The sequence below is a fragment of the Taurulus bubalis genome (genome assembly GCF_910589615.1).
Source record: "Taurulus bubalis genome assembly, chromosome: 2".
NCBI classification, from domain to species: Eukaryota; Metazoa; Chordata; class Actinopteri; order Perciformes; family Cottidae; genus Taurulus; species Taurulus bubalis.
Window position 1 is genome coordinate 40,277,897 of NC_136590.1, and position 21,103 is coordinate 40,298,999.

General features: G+C 43.0%; 1 protein-coding gene across 1 annotated transcript in view; it reads right to left on the bottom strand.

The window, feature by feature from the left end:
- tspoap1 (TSPO associated protein 1) overlaps window positions 1–21,103 on the bottom strand; it is a gene marked incomplete at both ends in the record, with an annotated part of 54,236 nt that overhangs the window by 24,945 nt on the left and 8,188 nt on the right. Inside the window, 4 exons of the mRNA XM_079214364.1 lie at window positions 4,798–4,998; window positions 5,733–5,909; window positions 7,132–7,260; window positions 7,625–7,732. Coding sequence (XP_079070490.1) covers window positions 4,798–4,998; window positions 5,733–5,909; window positions 7,132–7,260; window positions 7,625–7,732 — 615 coding nt within the window. The remainder of the gene's footprint in view (window positions 1–4,797; window positions 4,999–5,732; window positions 5,910–7,131; window positions 7,261–7,624; window positions 7,733–21,103) is intronic.

Genomic DNA, 21,103 nt, shown 5'->3' on the forward strand with positions numbered 1-21,103 from the left:
AGCAACCTGGCAATGATGGTTAAAAAGGAATTCAGCTGGTTCTCATTGGTATGACATAAAACTATGTATCCCAAGATGCCCATTCCCAAAATCCATTGATTCTGCCCTCTGTATTACTACGACTTGCAGCACAAACAATCGTTTTTGGGCTTCCCACTGTTAAAAAACATGCCGTGAGCTTGTCTCCCTTTCATCAGGGAAGGTTGCGGTTTATTGTCAAGTTCAAGCGTCGTGGTGGATACGGAAGACCTCGGTACGGATCCGATGTGACCCACTGGGGCGGTTTAGCACCACATCAGTGTCATGTCTGTGAAGTTAAGCGAGGCTATCCCTGGTTTATCTTTCGTCTAGGGGACCAGATGGTGTTAGTAGTGGTGACGAAAGGCCAGCAGGAGGCACTAATTCCATTGGCTCTCGTACAAAAAATAAATATAATGTGCACAGGAATGAGGGCTTTAAACGAGCGCTCTGCAGATTTTTTTTTCCCGTTCCTTTTGATGGTCATTAAAGGTCCCTTCACATCCATCACAAGTGCACATGAGCCAGGTGGTCCCAGCATGGCACTTCATACCAATAGAGTGGCTTAAGTGTGTGGAGTTTGCTATAATCTGGCAGCCATGTGCCAAGGTGGGAGTGACTAAGGGCAAAACCTCGATGCAACTTTGAACAAACCCCATCCTTCTTAATTGTTATTCCAGTGCTTTTTGTCCTCTTCATAACATCTTGGCATTGAGTTAGCCTGACTCAGCTCAGCTACTATCATGGGTGGCTTTGAGGAGAATTCTAAACTTTAGATTTGGCGTCAGCATTGACGACACATTATGAATGGTGTTACACATTGCTATGAGTCTATAAGTGAAAAAAAGAGCAAAGGGAAAGCAAGAGCTCACAATGATGAGTTCAAAGCAAATATAATCAGGGTTCAGGCGACGTGTGATATCATGTCGGCATGGTTTTGACGGATGAGCGCAGCGGCGGAACATTATATAATGCCCACAATGTTGTGAGGAATAAAAGGGCTGTCATAGAGAGCATTACACCAAGGCTTAGGCTTTTATGAATAATTTCAAAGGTTTATGTGCCAACACACTAACCTAACAAAACGTAGTGTGACCGAAGAAGCGGTGCATGGTTTACAGATCTTACTTGGTCAAGGTTTTATTCTCTATTCCTATACGGACGATTAAGAGAAAAGATCAACTGTGTCGGTGTTAGTTATTGCTCAACTATAAGCAAATAAATATGTTTTTATTTTGGGTTATATATTAAAAAACAGGAGTAACAAGTGTTGGTACCGGTATTCTGGTACCCACTTTATAGTGTCATGTCTGGGCGGCAGCATGGTCCCCCTTGGCACATAAACAGGTATTCAGGTGGTTTTAATGAGAAGTAAATCCCATTCACTTGAACCAGTGAGGAACATGCAGCCTATGAAGTGCAGGTTACGTTGAATAGATAAATCATCCAGTGTATTTGCAAGACGTCTGCGGCTTAACTGATGAGTCAATCTCTGTTTTAAAATAAATGAATAACTATAAGAAATTATAAGAAGTAGTTTAATTATTATAAAGTATATAGCTGGTTGTTTTGTTGATTCATTGTGTCTGTGTTAGTGTTTCATTAAATATGAATTATCCAACCATCCAGTTGGTGTCATCTGGCGAGAAAGTAGTCAAATTCTAAAGATGCTGTGGTTAGCATCGGCTTTAAATCTAAATTCATCATATCATTCCAGCTTTTATTAATAATTCATTAGTAATAGCAATGCCATCTGCAGCACAGGGCATTCAAACGCACTCTGCAGACAAATACACTGTCGTCAAATCAAATGATCAATGAGAATAATCTGATGGGACAAAAGCTGGTTGCAGCTCCGAGTGAAAAGATGCCGGCTGCACACTTACTGGACTCTGCGAACAATGTACCGTCAATTACATCTAACATGCACTCCTGTTCTATAGATGAATGCTATAGGAGAGGCTAAAACTCACATAGAAATACAATATTAGCCTGACAGCCTGGAGCTTGAACATTTTACGTGCGTCGACCTGTTTGCTCAGCGTTCAAGCACTGCAGCTTGATTGAATGTTTTGCTCAATTCCTACATTCCTCTGCTTCGTTTTATTTCAGTGTAGATGCTTTCGGTAACTTTAACAGACTGTGCCGGATGGCGGCGTCGAGCTTTGTCTTTTGGCTTGACCGGGTCACGACAGACGGAAACATCTGTCCCAAAGCATCAACAGAGACGACTGACTCTCGTTTGAACTCTGAAAGTAACGCAATCAGAAACACCTCTCTGCTCCCTGTGCTCTTTGCATACACACACATATTAATAATTTGACATGATGAACTGAACTTATTTTAAAATGTAAACGTTTGTATAAAGCGATTGTTGGCTTCTCAGTCAACTCTTGTGTGCCTTCCAAAGGTGAGGAGGTGTGACAGCCAATCTTCAAACACAATAATTATAGATAAATACTCCAATCTAGCTGAATTATTATCAAATCAATATCAATAGAGGCCTGATGAAGGATGAAGCCATTGCTGGGGCCTCAGAATGTGTCTTGCAATCCTCATCATAAGAGGCTCGCCTCTACCGCGCACACTGCTTGACACAGTGAGGTGCCGCTGTGTACACTTCACACTGATGTGGTCCATATATACTACAGGATCAAGTACACCTTGGGCCCGTGCGTACTAACGCAGGGTCAGATCCCATTCCGCAGGCCCTGGATGCCATAAGCACATTGGTGTAATCCCTGCAGACTACTGAAACGGGTAACTGGATCACTTCTTTTAAAAGCACCTTAATGGATTGGCCTGGCCGTTGATTTTCTTTTTAATACGGAGCATATCGATGTCCACCAATCACACTCTCTGCCCACCCTGTCACTAAGTCGGCCCCGTCTAAATTCTACATCTGGAAGCTCCAAAATATGAGCGTTATAAAAGCAGGTTTCTGACAGGCTGCCCTTGACTAGGCCTCATGCATGTCCCCGTCTTTCTGATTTGGAAGAAAGTGGCAGTCCAACGCAGACGTGTGGGATTTAGCAGGGGATTTACTGAAATGAATATTAAAAAACTACAGCTATGAGAACCCTAAAAGAAAAAAATCCCCTTCGCTGCAAAGTCTTATTGTTGTACCAACATGGGTCCTGCAACATACTGATAATCTTTCCGAATAAGCTGATGATTTTAATATCTAACACAAATGCAACGCTCGCTGCCTTGAGCCAATGCTCTCACACTCCCGATACATCACGACACTGATTAGTTTTCAGTGTTAAGTCTCAACTTTGAGTCCTGCGCGGCTGCAGGCTCACATCCAAGCAGACACATATGAGGCTAGCCAAGGAGGACAGCGACTGACACACACAGGCAACACAACTCGTACGGTGACCTACCCCTTTGGTGTGATCTGTGGCAACGTCGAGGCTTCCCCTGGCCTGCTAGTTATCCAGAGCAGGGCGAGATAGAAAAGTGTCTAGTGCGGCCGGAGTCTTACCTACCACCCAAAACCCTCTCACCGCTGCCACAGCAACAGAGAGCGGATTACTGGACTGTACCATTCTGTTGTTAGAGGGGATTAGAGTTCACACAACATGGCCCCTTTCTGGGTGTGCGCGTGCCACGCGGGAGTGCGTGTGTGCGTCAGTCCCACAAACGGGAGATTACCACAATCGGCATTCTCATTTGAGTTTCACGGGCAGAGAATTTGCTCTATTTCACAGGCAGTGGAGTATTTTGCAAGAAAATATCTCCATACGTACTAAGCACGCCTCGATGTAAACTGATATTAATGCACAATCTCGAAAAGGACCATTTACAAAACACCCCTATTAAAGATGTTTAGTGGTGTGACCTACTCAATTTCAAATTTCTGCATTAAGTAACCTATTCATATATGATTAAATGGATAGGGCCTTTCTAGTCTTTCCACCACTCAAAGTGCCGAGCACTACTTTTAAACATTCACCCATTCAGACTCACGTTTAAACACTGACGTGACTGAATTTGCGGTTCAGTATTTTTTCCTAAGAATGCTGCCGATCTCGGATTAGAGGACGAACCGAGGTCCATGACTCTTGTTCTACGATATACGGTTAGTGCTTTTTTTCACAAGTTCGGCCAGTGACTGAAATATCTGCGCATCAGTTCACAGGGTGAAGAACGGTTTCTAAGAACTGATCAGAGAGGAGAATTAAATGAAGAGAGGATCAGAGCGTGTGACTTCGGTATCTTTGCTCAGGCCCAAGTTCAAGGCTGGGAATCATCTCATTATGGCTTGCGGCAGATTAGTATCGGGTCCAACGACAAGCCATTATATAACGCTGCAAAACAGCATCCATGCCAACATAAACATACACTAGGTTTCAGGGCGGGAAACTCAGCGGGCTGGATCCTACATTACAGAACGTTTACTGTAATCCAAACAGTTCTGTGGCAACACCACCATCGCTCCTATAGGTGAGCCAAACAGGATCTGGTGTTCATTTGTTATCACATGCTTAACCTCAATTAATATGAGCAGCATCAGCATACCCGTTTTTTAAAGAATGAGCTACAGGTTTTCTCCCTTCACACTGGACAGTTTGTGTGTAATTTGTAACTCTTATTTACAAAAGCAGATCCCCACTACAAAGCTACTACAACAGAATTGACTTAGCTGCTGCCATTTGATGTACAGTTAACTTGATGTCATCAGTTTTAAAGTGCATAGACATGGTGCTCTAAAAAAATCACTGAGGGCCAACAGGGGTCAGCAAAGAGTCGCGCTCCGTGATGAGGGGACTTTACCTTGTCTTGCTCCTCTTCCTCCTCCTCCTCCTCCTCCTCCTCGATTCCCCCACACCTTTCTGGGCCCCCGGGGTCAGGACTGTAGTTGTGCTGCTGCCTGGATGAGGTGATCGACAGCTGCCTCTGAAGCCGCAGCACCTCCCTCTGAGACTCTCTGAGAAGCCTCTCAAATTCCACTCTGCCAGATGGGACAGGGGAGCCCTGCGCAGACACACACACACACAAATACATAAACATACACACACATACATGGATTAAAGACGCCGCAAGACGGGCTATTCTGTTGGAAGTTTTAGAACTGCATCCTGAGTACTAACCTGAGCCGCATCTCATCTAAAATATATATCTTATGTCATCAATTGTAATCAGCAATTTAGAACTGATTTCAAAACACTTAAAAATTGTGTTTAATAATTCCGTTGAGATGAAAATAGTAAATATAACAGTCACAGGAGACACTGCCAAACTACAACAACAAAAGGAATTCATGCAGTAAAACTGGTTCTGGGTCATGGACCACCAAAAACATCAAAGTCACCTCATTTGGGCATTACTTCTTACTCTTTTGAGTAGCATGGGATGCAGCGCAGACACTCTTACTAGATCAATAGACAGCCTGTAAGACCCTTCTTTATAATAAAAAACCTGGCAGATGTTCACATTCAGGAGAACGAGCTCTTAAGTCACTGAAGCAGTAATTAAAAACAGGCACTTCGAAAGGCAGCCTGGTCCTGCACTGTCATCAGCAGTGACGCAGCCTTTCTAATATGGGGCTTAATGAGGAGTTAGGATGAGTAGTACCCACGTTGTCCAGCAGAGAGCGAGCTTGTGGCAGGGATGATGAGGAGGGTTCAGATAAAGAGATTGGAGATAAGTGGTCTCAACTATGAGTTCAAATCAGGGTCCACAGTTCAGTTACACCAGTTACTGTGTACCTTCGTGGTGCCCTGCCGTGCCTCCAGCTCTCGGCACTCTTGCTGTAGGGCGGCGATCTCCTTGTCCTTAGACAGCAGCAGGTCGGCGTGCTGGGCGAGGTCGCGAGCTCGCTGACGGGCGAACGCCCTCTTGTAGTGCTCCACCGACCCGGGTCTCAACAGCGACGGGGAGTTCACCTGCACAAGAGCAAGAAGGACAGTTCTGCATTCATCACCAGAGCGGATTTCAAAGAGGAAGACAACTTCTACTGAGAAAATATTCTGATGAGTCAAACTTTTACACGAACCAAGCTCTTTTAACATCGGCAAAGTACAGCAAGACGACTATACCTCACACAGAGCGGCGCTATAAACAGACCCCCAGTAAGGCAATCAAACACTACTTTTCATGAGAATCGTACGACAGGATCTGAGTTTAATGTGCCGTTCAGGTGTTTCAAGAGACTGTTTATGAAATTATCGAATACCAACTTCCCCGCTAGGTTGCGAGTTGTGGGTAAGTGGTGCTCTTTACGTGGCGAGGTCTCCACCAAACATGAACGGGATCGGAATTATATTTCATACTAGATCTGGCAAAAGATTTTGATATGATAGAGGTATAGATGATATCTAACTGGCAATGGGCATGGGACTGTATGAAAATCAAGTCACGATCATCCTGGCCAAAATGATTTCTATTTACGATATTATTTTAATAAAATATGCTTAAAACGGCACTGAAACGTACTGGAATCACTTTACCTTTACATTTGGTTAAAAGTAAAAAAAAAATATATATATATTTATATTGCATCACAGATGGGATAAACATCTATCTTTGCTGACAAAGATCTTGAATACGTTTGTGACAATCCTAAATAAGGTAATCATGAATCATAATGTCCCCCGAAGGATAAAAATAGAAACATTGTGTTAGTCTTCCTTAAATACATCCTGTATTTTTATTTTTTTTAACTCAGGCTCTATTTTTAACTAACTACATCAAAGCGAGCATGACAGCTTTTTCAAGTCACTCAGGTGAGGAGAGTCACGATTATTTTGATAACGTAAATTCCTCACAATTTTGATCGAGTGTTTTATCGCAATCCCTTTACTTCTCTTCTGGAGATAATCTACATCTCAACAGGCTTCCGACTGAAAACTGAGTTCTTGCAGCCAATCCAGTGATGCATTAAATTATTGAATAGGGTGCTGGTATTTGGTACAACTTTCCAACAAGGCGCCCATTCATCACGCGCTAAACTATTCCATTCAACCCGTTCCCGGACATTATGCTGATTCGGGTGGCGGCGCTTGATAATGAGTCGCTCCCGAGCATCTGGGTCATGCCGAGGGCGAACGCGGGACGAACGCAGTCGGTGGTGAAACAGTTTGGGCTTATTTCGTTTGTGCGGTGTACCACTCTGAGGTTGGCCTCCTGCAGTTTCCGAGCCCTCTCCTCCAGCCTCTTAGCGAGAACAGACAGCTCGGTGTTCTTTCTCCTCAGACGCCTGACCTTCTCCTCGGTCTCCGGGGCGCTGCTCTTCCTCTGGGAACACATGGGGAAACAAAATATCGTCAGCAGACAAAAAAACGCCCGGCGGCGAAAACGCTAACACAAACGCAGTAGTGCCAAACCAGAAAGTATCTCAGGAGTTAATGGTTTAAAGAGTGGCAGTTTGGTGTCATCAGTTACCAGCGGGAATTCAGAAGCTACGTGGGGGGGAAAGGCCAACACACTGACCAGATATTCCTCTATTCATAAACCGAATAAAAAGAGCAAGCAGCAGCAGCACCTAACGTAAAAAACAATGCACGTTTTAAAATGGGTTGCTCGCTGCTTCTGTGCACCTGGCCTACTTTCCAGAAAGCCTTCAGTCAAGACTACAAACTCTTGTTATTTTTAGTCCTACCAGCAGGCCGTTCTCCTCCTTCAGTGTGGTGCAAGTCTTCTCCAGCTCGTCGAGGGCTCGCAGGAGCTCAGAGTTCTGACGCACCAGGAAGCCATAGTCAGTGCCATTCTGCAAACAAAAACACAAGCAAGAGGTTAAACACTACAGAACTGGCTTTTTGTATTTATTTTTTATAAAACAACATGAGTATTTGTTCTGAGGATCAAGTATGATTTCTCGAGCGCTGACAGACGACAGTCTAACGAAAAGGCTTTTCATTAGGCCGACTCCATCAGCCCGCCCCCGGCGCTGAACACCTATTACACCACATTAACTGAGTATAGCAGGAAGGAGAGCGCTGCTCTCATACCGAGCTATGAGGAGAGGGGAAGGAGAGGAAGGAAAAGAAACAAGGAAAAGAAATAACATAAATTGGATTCAGAAAATATTCACTTTGAGTTTTTTATTCATTTTCTTAATTGACTTTATAATTATTCTAATTTTTTTTTGTCATCAGAAGATCTCAAGCTTTTCCTAATTGGGCAGGATTACCAATCAACTGTAAAGTGAGGATTTGTCTCCGGCTTCAACTCGGGGTCATGATGGACTGTGACAGCAACTGTGGGGTTCGAAATAAAGAAATGCTCTCCAAACCAGGTGGGCATTTAATGACTGCAGTCAGTTGTCATGTACTGAAATGAACACACGTTATGAGGTTTAAAATAGTAAAATAATCCTATAGGTTACACAAATGAGTCCTGAGCGAAGGAGTAAGAGTCAATGCGGCGGTCAAGACCGCACCCTACTTCTGTGATGGGGGGGCTCCAAAACGAGCCCCCGAGTGCGGAAGGGGTTGAGGGTCGACCTGGCACGCGTGAACGCAAACGGCTGCAGTGAGAGCAGATGGACAGATGGAGTGAACAGATACGCTTGGAGGTAAATGGGAGGGTTGGTCTGCATGTCTCTACCCACAGCGACTGAAGCATCCAGACAGATTGGGGGGGGGGGGGGGGGGTCTCCAGGTGTCCAGACGGTGGTCGACCACGTACCCCAGCACGGATAAAGCACACGGAGGACTCCACATGTGAAACACCGGTAAACCTGCCTCTGTAATACACTGGAGATCTCATTACTAACGTGAAATAGTCCTCTGCCGCAATCATACTTTTCCTAATGGCACAAGAAAAAGATGTAATAATCCTGATGACATGGGAAATAAAAATCATGTGACCGCCATCTTTGTGAGATTACGTCGTCTTGGTAACTGCAGATGATGGGCGGTCTGGCGGCTCCCCAGAGGGTTTGCGATGCTACTGTACCTGTTACTTAAGTCAACACTAATGACCAGCTGTTTACCGGAGCAGCAGCTGAGGCTCCAGTGTGTGTTTTTTTTAAATTTTAAACTGTAGAAATGGTAGCAGAGGGAAAAGTATTATTTGCACAAATTTGCAAAGTGGCAAAATCTTTACAATGGTCCAGAGACACAAAGCATTATGAATGCAAAAAAAAAAATCCCATGGTCATGGCCAGACCCACGTCTGCTTCCTAAAATACATTTACGATACTTGCGAAACGCTTGCAGTCAAAGCAACAATGTTAGCACTATTTGATACTGTAGGCAAAAAAAAGTAGTCTGTAGATTGCTTCACGGACGTTTACGATCAATACATCCAGTGACTCAGCAAGTTAATGCTCCTTAAACTCCAACTCCTTTGGGCACATCTTGGCTCCAGCTAAGATCCTGTAACACACACGGTCATCTCATTATTCTGGTTGAAGCTTTCACACCACTTCACATTGAGGCTATAGCCATCAAATACCGCTTTTGCTCACTGTGTTTCGTCGACGTTTCAATCCCTTTCAAAGCGAACATTCAAATACAGGGTGGCGTTTATTGTGGAGGAGCCACAGGAAACCCACTGCGGTCAGCACTGCTTGACGAACAAGATTTTCCACGTTTGTTTTCTTTGCAATTTTGTTGTTATTACAAAGTAAAAATAAATGGAATCTCTCTCCTCGCCTTCCTTAGATGATATATCAGGGTACACAGATGAGCTGCACACTAAAGTGTATATAGCTTGTCCTATGAACCTTGGAACAGCACTTGAAGACCAGACCTCTCGCTTGGTTGATGATAGATTCATTTTTCAGGGACGCTGCTCATTCAACCGTCTCCGTTTGATTCATCGCTTGTACCGTAATGTGAGGAATAAGGGAGAGCTCAAAAGTAGCAGTGAAAACAAATTCAAGCATGTAAAATCACAAAATAGGACCAGGTTCTCCATAAAGAAAGAAGAAGAAAACAAGACTGATATTGTCTTGTTTATTACTATTGCTGGGGAAATGTGAATGAAACAGGCAGCAGCACAACGCTTACTTTGAATTAATGGTTGTTAGCGCAGCAGCAGACTTCACGACAGAGCGTCGATTGTGCCGAATAGACAGCGGACCAGAAAACAGTGAGAGTGTTACCTGTAGGATGATGGCAAGAATAGCAATGAAGCCGAAACAGTCCTCTGAACTACAGCAAGTCCTACTGTATCTGTATGTTACACCGGACGAGGAAAACAGAAAAATGTAAACTGATACTGCGTCTGGAAATTGCAAATGTGACCAAATGATCTGAACTCATGCTGCCAGTGTTTGTCATACTGCAATATTTCCTCGGAAATAGGATGCAATTCACGAACTTTGAGCTTTATACGTTAGTACACTGTAGCCCGTCAGTTGCCACCGGATGCTACTACTCAAGCATGCGATGCCAAGCCAACAACAAAAGAACACACAACACAAATAAATGTCATTGCAGTGATGCCCCAACACTCCATCTAGCGGAAACAGCTGCAGCCTAAACTTAACCTAAGTTATGTTGCTTTTTCTCCACAGCGAACCCTCTTTACTGCCTCAGCTCTCAGATGAACCTTTGTGTCCTTGAGAGTTATTCTGCCATCAGTTAGAGGAGCTGGTCCCAGTGTCCCCGTCTTCCTCTCAGGACGACGGCGCTAAAGCCCAATCAATCACCTCAAAGGGAGGCCAGCCAGAGTGAACTCGGCCTCCGCCGCCCTCCATTCGGAGTCTAATGATCTTGGAGTGCGTCCATGTTTTGTAATTGTTCCCTGGGAAATCGCACTGAAATACGCCGGAGGCTTTTCTTTAGCCATGAGGTAATGCCGGCTTCTTGCAGGGCAAAAAAAGAGACAGACCCTCCCCCCCACCGCCTCCTTGCTTCCCTTGCTGCCACAGGAAAAAGGGCTGCAGGTGGTGAGGTCTACTCAAGGCCAGTGTATTAGCATTCAGCCAGCTCTCCTCTCTGCTGTCTACACATGGGCCTGGCTCAGTAAACGAGGCAGACGTAAGCACAGTAGCAGGAGGGTGGGGGTCAACACAAACGTCTGTCAGGAAAGCCTGGGCCTAATGGAGCCATGTCCCTGTGCTCTGTTTGAGTCTGTCTGCAATCGTTGTGGATGCGAGCAGATAACTGAACGGTACCGTCTGCAGCCCGACTGACTATTCTGTTTGATTGTGAAGATGGGAAAAGTTATCTATTACTGAATAAGGTGGAATTCATCTACAATTCAAACTAAGTTTTGATTATGCAAATGTCACCTAAAACAAACTGCACAGTAAGCAACAATGGCCTGTTCCTATCTCAGTCCTGTGCGAGTGCAGCTGGTAAAAGCAGGGGGTGGATGAGCCTTGAACTGATTTTCAAAGATATTTGGCGCTGTGAAAAACCTTGATAGCATCTGGGTCATCTGGTGCGTTCTCTACCTAAGAAGAGAAGCTGAATCTGGTCTGGGGTTTTCAGATTATAAATACAAAGAATGTTGTACTTTCAGGTCTATATAACTGCTTCTGAGAACCAACACACGTTACCGGCCTCGTTGGTAAATGCAACTAGAGCGCCACAGAGTAACTGTAATGCCATTCATCATGAAATGAGGTTAAAAAAAAGGTGAATCAAAACAACCAAACTTTAGTGACGCACTAAAATAAAAGAGCAACATTAAAGATAGACTTCCCAAGTGACGCGCTACTAATCATCCCGACGTATTACTTGTATTTATCATAAAAAGCTGACACTGAGCTTCATACGGGAGCAGGCTGAGTTGCCTCTTGATTATCTGGGTCAGTTGCTGTTTTATGTGCCTCTGAGGCTAAATGAAAAATGGTTTTCTGAAATTCATCCCTTTGCTTGTCGAGAAGCAAAGACCACCACCGTGAATGGATTAAAAGGGAAAATAGCAGATAGAAACCAGTCAATCAGGACAAATCTTCGTGAATTGGCCACTCACGGCGTACGAATCTCGTTTGAAGCCAATAAAACTGTTTGGAAAAAGGTAAAATGCCCATAAAGTGAGACATGAACAGAGTTACGGAGTCAAATTAAAAAAAAAGATTCAAAACTAAAAGAAGTAATGTATGTTTAATAGCTCTATCAAAGCATGCCACAGCACTAATGCGGCAACTTCCAAAGTGAGGTTCCATTCTCACAGCTTCAAAGGGTTTTATTAGCAAGCACTCAAATTAAAGTTCAGACCGACAAAGAGCTAAACGCACTGAAAATAAAACACATGGAAGGAGACTAGAAAGTACATGGAAAAAAACATCAGAAATGTAAGAACACTTGCAAAATAATGCTGCAATGAGAAGAAGAAAAAATACAGAAAGTCCCACCAAACACAATGGAAATAAGATGGAAAGAAACACGGTTCAGATAATTAGCTGAAGCTAAATTTAAGCAAATATCTGGAATATTCGATTCATGCAACCACATATTTGATTCATGCAACCAGAACGTTAAAAGGAAATAAACACCCCTGACCGATAAACAAAATCCAGTAACTTCATGAGCCACAGACTAATGGCGACAAACGTTGTCCCCGGCATGTGCATCACTTTTTTGTGTTCCCTGGAAACTTCTGTTGGTGTTCCGTTCTGTGTGATTTTTCGCATCATTTCCGTATTTGGTTGCGTTTTTTCTAATTTTTGCAGCCTTTTTTCTATTGTGTGCTGTTAAATTGGTGAAGAATGTGTTCTCCATTTGCTTGTGTTTCCTTCAGTTGCAGTGCGTTGAGCTTTCTGAGCCACCGCACATTGTCCCGTTTCTTTTATTTCCTAGGAAACCCCCCATATCCACTGTGTTTCATGTGATTTCCTGGATCATAAAGTGTAAACTGCTGAAATGTACAAAAGGGAGGTTGGTTTCTGATGAATGAAAACATTAACACGCTGTGATAGTAGGCGTACATCTTTTGGCAGAAAGAGAAGCTAAAAAAATAAATGCAGAAAATGTTGACAACAAAGGTAGGTAGAATCTAAAGGCTATACAGAATGGAGAGGACATCAACAAAGATCTGAATGGATCATTAAATGTTCAATTTAGCCTTACATATTCATAAGGCTCCGCAGCCACATTATCCTTTTGTCTGGGATCCACGGCGAAGCTTTTGTAAGGCGTATGGAAATGTCTGTTCTGTTTCATGGAAACACCAACATCAGCATTTTTAGCTGACAGCTAGACCCCCCCCCCCCACACACACACACACACACACACACACACACACTGTAAGTCTCTACGGAGCCAGCAAGACAAAGACACAAGCACTACGGGCACACGCACACACATGTTTGGCCATTGTTAACTCTTTGTTGGACATCATATTGGAAATGTCAAAGCATTATTACGTATTACAAACGCAACCCATGAAATCCCAGGGTCTACTTCTGAAGCAATACATGAACATACCACTAATTATACCAATTGTAGATTGGGCTTTGGGACAGAAACACAAAGCTCATTTTGGGAAGGACTGGATGGGGGCGTTATAGGATAACACGCACTAGCAACTGAAGTAAACAAGAGTTACATACAATTCAGTAGATCTGCTGTCTGCAGACTCAAAGAAAGCAGTAACACAACGTGATAGTCATTGTTTCAGTACTAGTCCTGGAGGCAGCACCTTAATAATTTGTAGGTATTAACATTCTACATTTTTTATCCAGCATTTCAGAACACTACTGATTGTTTTTTTTAATTGTTTTAGTACTCGCTGCTGAGTTTCATTCAGCAGTGTTCACTCAGAGGATTGACATGAAGGAGGCAGTCTGCTGAATCTGGAAATGTGTCTTAATTAATCCAAGCCTAGTCCACTCCCGGTAATAACGGAAGGGAGGGAAAGGCCTCCTCCCACAGAGTCAACCCTGAAACGGCACATGGTCAGAGAACTGACTCTTGAGCACCGCTTTAATTGCCAGCAGAGGAGAGTAACTGAAAAACCTATAACCAGCGCCGACAGTGAATGGCCGCCTGTGCACTGAAGCGGATACTAATGGACTTCACACTATCAGTGAGGCGTTACAATTTAGAGCCAAATCAATGGCTCTCTTTATCTCCGCCTCCTGCAGGGACCACATCAGTGGATTTCTAATGAGGCTCCCCGAACTGCTCTGCTGTCAAACTTCCTCTCAAGATGCGAAGTTTGAGGACGAATCTGAATTTTACAGTGCAGACAAGTTTTGTTCTAATTACTATGATAAAGGAAGGTAGCAATATCCACTGTTTTTATAGGACAATAAACTAGGCTTGAACTTATTTGAGATATGTGATGTTGCAAAAATGTCTTAAGTTTAGGAAACATCCACACTGGTCTCAAACAAAGTAGAAGAATATCGCTTAAAAAAATAAAATAAAAATACAAACACAGAGCTGTTTGTGGCCTGAGGTATTTTCATTAACAGCAGCTCCCTCTCCCTATACTCATATATAAGTCATGAAGAAGCCCTCTTAAGTCCTCTCAAATCCCCTCCTGTATTTATCATGACTCGTCCCCCCCCAGGGGTACCTGACGGTGACAGATTAGGGGGTCTCTTACTGCATAGGAGAACAAAGAAGCACGAGAGACACCCGCCCCCAGGCGTCCAGCAATCTACCTCTACCACCCCCTCATACAAACGTCCTGTGGAGGAGGTTGTGCAAAAAAAGAAGAAGCACCGTCTGGAAATGCTTGTTAGGGACTTTTCCCCTCCATATGTTTAGAATATAAGATACATTTCAGCAGATCACACCTTTATGTGGTACGGAGTATAGCTTCCGCCCAGGGATGTGTTTCCTCAACCGTTAGACGCACGTCATGGTGGATTCTTGTGTAACGACTCATTCATCTCTTATGCCAGTAGTGATTTCACACTTTAATCCAAGTTACGACATGGAAGCCATGGTAACTATGTGTTAGCATCCGCCGATGCTTGGTGGGTGTAACATTCATTACATTAGCTCATCCCATCATCGTCTCTTCTCCATTATGACTCTGAGCTTTGTTCCTATAAACATTCACAACACTGGTAATTAAAATCCATACGGTCACGGCTGCCTCGTCGTCTCCACAGCCTGCAAATAGAAATGTCACGATCCCCCCGAGCCTGCAAAGGGCTTAATAAGGTGTCAGACACGCGGAGAACATCTGGTGTTTAAAACAGAAATTTAAATCAAAAGATGAACAGAAGGAGGGGGTCGCCGGATTATCCCGTTTAGTGCAGTGTCAGCAGAAAATGGATTGAGGGAAGGCAGAATGTGGTGGGGATGATTTGTTTCGTCCTCGACCCTCAACGGGTTCAAACCACCGAGAGCTTCAAAAGAATATAACCCTCAATCTAAGTAAATTGCATATGCATACGAGCCCCCCCTCCAGCACACTGGCACGAGCTCAATGTGTGGCCAACAGACACACTTTGAAATGGTTGATTAGTGAATCTGACATTTAAAATCCCATCAATCATCATAATAGAGAAAACGAGGCAATATTTGGCTTTTATTTATCCTCCTATGCGCAACCCTGCTTTGCTTTTGCCCCCTCCAATGTAATATTAATTCACTCACGTCTTGAATATTGAACGAGCATTTTGAAATTCATGTTCATGTTAAGAGACACTAAAATTGGCATTGAAGTGTTTTCGGCAGCATCTGTGTCGTGGATAAAAAGAGAATATGGGCCATTTAACCAATTTCATTCCCCAGACTGGGCTGACCAACCACAAGCTACTATGCAGCCAAAAGTGGAAGTGCATAAAATTAATTGGAAACAACGGATCTAACCACAGGACTGTGTCGGCAAAAATAAATAAATAACTCCTTCTACTCTGTCACTGTCATCCTTGCAGTTCCGCCCAGCCAGCATCTCGTCACTAAAGCTCAAGATGTTTCCGGTTACGAGATTCTCAAACACCATTATTGTGCCAACACGTGACTGACATAATACGACTAGATGGCTGAACACCATCATACTGGTGTTCAGCCATTGAAGTCTCTGTTGGCGGTGATACAATATATCCTTGACACTCAAGAGTTAAAACTACCTTTAAACCACATTACCGTTCAATACATAATCGCACGGCAGACTTTAAATGATGTTTTAGATAATTAGTATTTGGATCATTTGAGAGGTATTTTGAGAAAGCATTCCACCACTCTGTGAAAAAATTAAACCCATTATTCTGGCGACAGGGTTAGAAAATGTGGGCTGACATTTTGCTAATTTAGGAACAGATTTTACAGCAAGCTGACAAGTAATATAGGGCCCATTTTCAGTTTAATCCTCCTCACAAAATATAATTCCTGCTCCAAACTATCTTGATCATATCGGCCTTGAAAAATCCGTCAGATCCAATCAGTCGATCCAATGCAAATCATGTGACATCATGATCTAGAACGTAGGCTAAGGCATGAAGCAGACGCTCTATATTCAACATATTCAGAAGAACAGACCAGGTTTGAAAGTCAGTTTCCAGACGACAGAGCCATTAATAGAACACACACACGGTCAATTAATCTAGAACAACAATGTCGGACCATTAGAATGTCTAGACGCTGTTACAGTGTTCCACAACCAGCCTCTACGAGTCACATTCAATAAATGCACATCTGGCAGAAGCAAGCACTCCAGTAATGAAAGGCCTTGACGACCTTTCTTGACATTCAGCTGGTCACCAAAACGAGTTTCCCTTTCCTCCTGCGGGCAGAGAGCGTTTCCCCATTGTGAGGGGAGGAGGACGCAGGTAATCAAGGGATTAAACTCGCCAGCAGTCTGGGAGCGGGACCAAATGGTACAGAAATGTCACAGGCAGCAGGAAGCTCTTGGTGGACGCAAAATGTGTAGCCGTCTGGATGTCGGCTCGCGAGAGAGCCTGACACCCTGTGTGTGATATTAGGCCTGAGTTTCAGCCTTTAAAGAGGCAAACGCGGCAAGAACTGGAAGAACAGGTGGACAAAGAAATACCAACTGCTGATGACACAAACTGTCTCCCATCTTTAAAAACCCAAAGTACTTGTGTGCTATTGTTCTTGCAATGAATGAGGCGTCATAGTTTATGTTTGTGAGAGTATTGGCAGGAGGTGTGGCGGTGACAGGGAAATGGGAAGTAAATTCATGCTGTTTTGAGTGTGACGTATATTTCCTTTTTTGTATTTTAAGAATCAGTGCACCAGTGAGCAATAGTTAGTACAAGCCGACAGGTGAACAGAATGTATTCTGTCGGTCCCACATACAGGGCTGTGTGTGAAGTGGAAGCGACCCCCCCTCAGTCCTTGCTTCACAACTGTGAGTGAATGTGACAGCGAACGCCACGCCTGACCCCCCGTTCCGTAGAGAGTCTGCACCTCGCTGCAGCCAGACAGCAGACAGACAGACGGACAGCGATGTTTGGGCTGGAGTAGTGTGAGACCAATACTCCAGAGAATTCCCTCTCACTGCTTCATCAATTATTCACAAGTCGTACAACGTGTCTGGCCAATAAAACACCCTCATGTGTGCACACAAACACAAACACACAGACAAGTAGGACCTTGAGGCAAAAAGGAGGCGTATAGAGTCAGCAACAGGAATAAATCTTACACAGATGTTCATCTTGTCTGCTTAAATTGACCCCCACAAAAGATACTGTGACATTACTGTATTCACTGAATCAATACTGTGCTCAATGTTATTTAAGTATATGGATTTTCCAAGAAATTGAATGTTCCACAATGCGCAATATTAAAGATTTCATGGATGCAAACAAGGCGACCAGCGTGGCCATACACGCTTTGCACACGCATCACCAAGACTACATATCGTTTACAATAAGGCAACCACGCAGTAATGATGCCCTGAGACAGAACCCACAGGTGGACCACAAGTTATGAACTTTAAGTTAAGTCCCTATTTTTTAACAGAGTGTATAACAATGATGTCAAAGCGAAAATCCACTGATTTCCAGGGTGTATAGGGTTTTATAAAAAATAAAAATAAATGCATTGTGGACCATTTCCAGTGCTCAACGTGGATGAAGATAACACCATTTTTCTGCAATCATCTTTGAAAATTAGTAGTTTCATAAATCAACACATGGACAGCTGGACATAGGGAGCTTTTTTTTTTTTAAAGACATTAACACCATTTAATCAACCAGATACACGTCTGTCTTACACAGCGGCTGCTAGGCTCATCACCACATACTTCATCAGAAGCAGAACAATGATGACTCACAATTCAAAAGACTCCGACCTCTTTGAGGTTAGCGATTCATTTCAGGATGGATGACAGGGAACGTATTGGTTAAAATCAGGTCTTCTATACAGACACACCGCTCCACTGTCGGTTCTCCCCCAGGTGTAGACTAGGTTGGAGGTGACCTGTAGGGCTGCATGTCGTCAGCGCGTCACAGTCCAACACTCGACCCTCTGCTTTTTGCTGAGCATCGGTTATGTCATTGTATCCACAGCAGTTGGAATGACATGGTGACAAGGTAACACAGCTTACAGTATTTTTACGGGTTATAGAACCACAGCTGACACCACATTGAGCACAAGTACCCCTTAGTTTGGGTTATAACTGGACTAACTAAGGTATTTATACACACTCTCCAGTCAAGTCAAACAACCTGACCAGGTATTCCTAAAAGACTCCACTAACACCAAAAGTTAAAGTTAAGACTGTACCACTGTTGTGTAGAGAAATAGAAGTACATTGTTAAAAGACCACTTCAGCCTGGCTTTAGCTTCACAATCACAGGGAGGGATTATAGCAAAATAAAGGGTCTTCAGGAGAGCTATCAATGAGAAACAGGGTTTTGTTTGTACTTCATCTCTTGGTAGCTCCATTTGGAACAGTGTAAACCCGTCAGTCATCAGCGGGGCAGCCATATGGTATCCAGACAGGTGTGCAAGAGTTGAGATCACAGTAGACCACACAGACAACAAGCTCATTAGCCTTCAGAGGAATCATGCTTCTTTCCTCCAGGAAGTAGAGGGAGAGAGAGACTGACAAGTGTAATTTCCTACAGTCGGCTTAGTCACATGAGCCACAGTAAAAGAAAGTGGACTGAATGAATGAGAATAAAGACAAGAGCAAATAAAAACAAAAGGCATGCAAATATTATCTCCAATATAACAGTAGATACAAGCATTCAATGATTATCATTAGATGATACACCCGTTTAAATTCTAGACAAGTTCAACCACATACAGTAGCGACACACAACAGACCTGCTGCACCAAAACATGGCATGCTGGTTCCAGCTGAGTCTGACACACCAGTGCCCTCTTGTATTCTGGGTAACGTAACATAAATGTCTACCAACATTATTACAAAGTATGCTTATGGAATACAAATGTTACAAATATATCCGCCTTTGTGGAAAAGCCATGAACACAATCATCATAATTTAACAGTAAATTATGATGACACTACTTCTTCCAACATCTACACATTTCCGCTCAATTTTTACTTTTGAAAGTTTCAGAATCAGAAGACAATCATTTAGGATATTTCCAGTAAATATTATTGGAAGATATGAAGATGAATGTTTTTCCCCATCAAACGTTTAGTCGATCCACAAAACCAAACCATTAACGGCTTTATGTGGAAGCCACACTGGATCATGGACATCTGATGATTAACATCAATCTACACTGTAAAAGCAGCCATCTTTGCATCGACTCCATATATAAAAGGGGGGTTGCTGAACATGATGCAAATTTCCAGCTGCAGTTTCACCCACTTTCCTTCTGCTGTAGAACAACTGCTCTGCGTCTTGCATCAATGTTTTACTTTCTAAGAACTACAGACGTTCATTATATTCTCATAAAAAGGCGTCCTGCCGTACACACACACAGTCATCCATTATGGGTGGAATATAAAACAAAAGGACGACAAAGGTACCCGGCTCCAAATAATGGCGTGATTATGAACAATAATCTAAGAGTGACAGGCCCCGTCCAACCCCCACTGGTCTGAAATGGACAAATAATCTATTCCAATTCATCATTTGATGCTCCCTCTCAGCGTTTGGGGCCGAGGATCTTATCCCACATTGTGTGTTGACAGTTCATTAGGGGTTTTTACTACGCTGCCATTGTTTAATGATTGGGTAAGGAAGTGGCGGGGGTGGGGAAGACAGCAGACAATGTTGCACACAGGAAACTACCTTGGTTAAAGAATGAAACTCTGCCTCAACCAAGGATACATTCAATACATCGAACAAAGGAGAAAAAAAGGACTGTGGTTTCATGAAAGAATTGGTGATGGAAAGCACTGTAGTGCTAGTATAGGGAAAATATGGCAGAAAAATAATGGTAACCATTATCAAGCATTCCTTTCCGAACAAGAGTCTAACGTACTAATGAGCTAACCCTAAATTCAGCTGAGAATAAACATAATCTAATATTAAAATATAATGGTGAGGAGAAACTGCGGGACGTTATACTAACTCAAGAATTGTAATAACGATACTGTCCTTTTTAAGACAATTTTATACCATTGATTTGATGATTATATGATATCATAATAACACCAGTACAGACGAGGTGACAGAAGCAGCGCAACCACAAGTGACAACAAAATGTGTCTCATTGTTGTTTTTCCTGGACATTCGGTTACACACAGTGAAAAAGAGTCTGATAATGTTCGGTAAACCCTGCTGGTTTTTTGGCATCATGTTGGCTCAAACGTTGGTGATATTCTTTAGTCTAACACAGCGGGCAAAAAGTATGATAAGCAAACATGATTGAGGTTCATTTATGTCGTACAATAAGTCAATAACGTAAAAAGTATCGAGGTCATGTCCATATATATTGTACGATAAGCCGATGATGTAAATGTTATTGAGCATCCAAATATTGTATGCTAAGTGGATACCGTAAAAAATAGGTCATGTCAATATATATCATCCGATAAATTGCTAAAGATTCTAAATCCATATTGTACATTTTATCAAGCTCATACCTATACATCGTATGATGAGTTGATTATGTAATTACAGGCCTACATAAAAGCATATGTACAGTGTATGTGGATGGTTACTAAGTGGAAGCTCAACATGGCATAAGTAGATTAAGTTGCCTTCATCTTCCCAGTGTGGGACATTTTACAATTTCTTTTGTATCTACCAACTGTATTTAGTGCAGCTGAACCACTCGTAATCAAATATTCCAGTACTATACTATATTGGATGGAGTATTGTAGG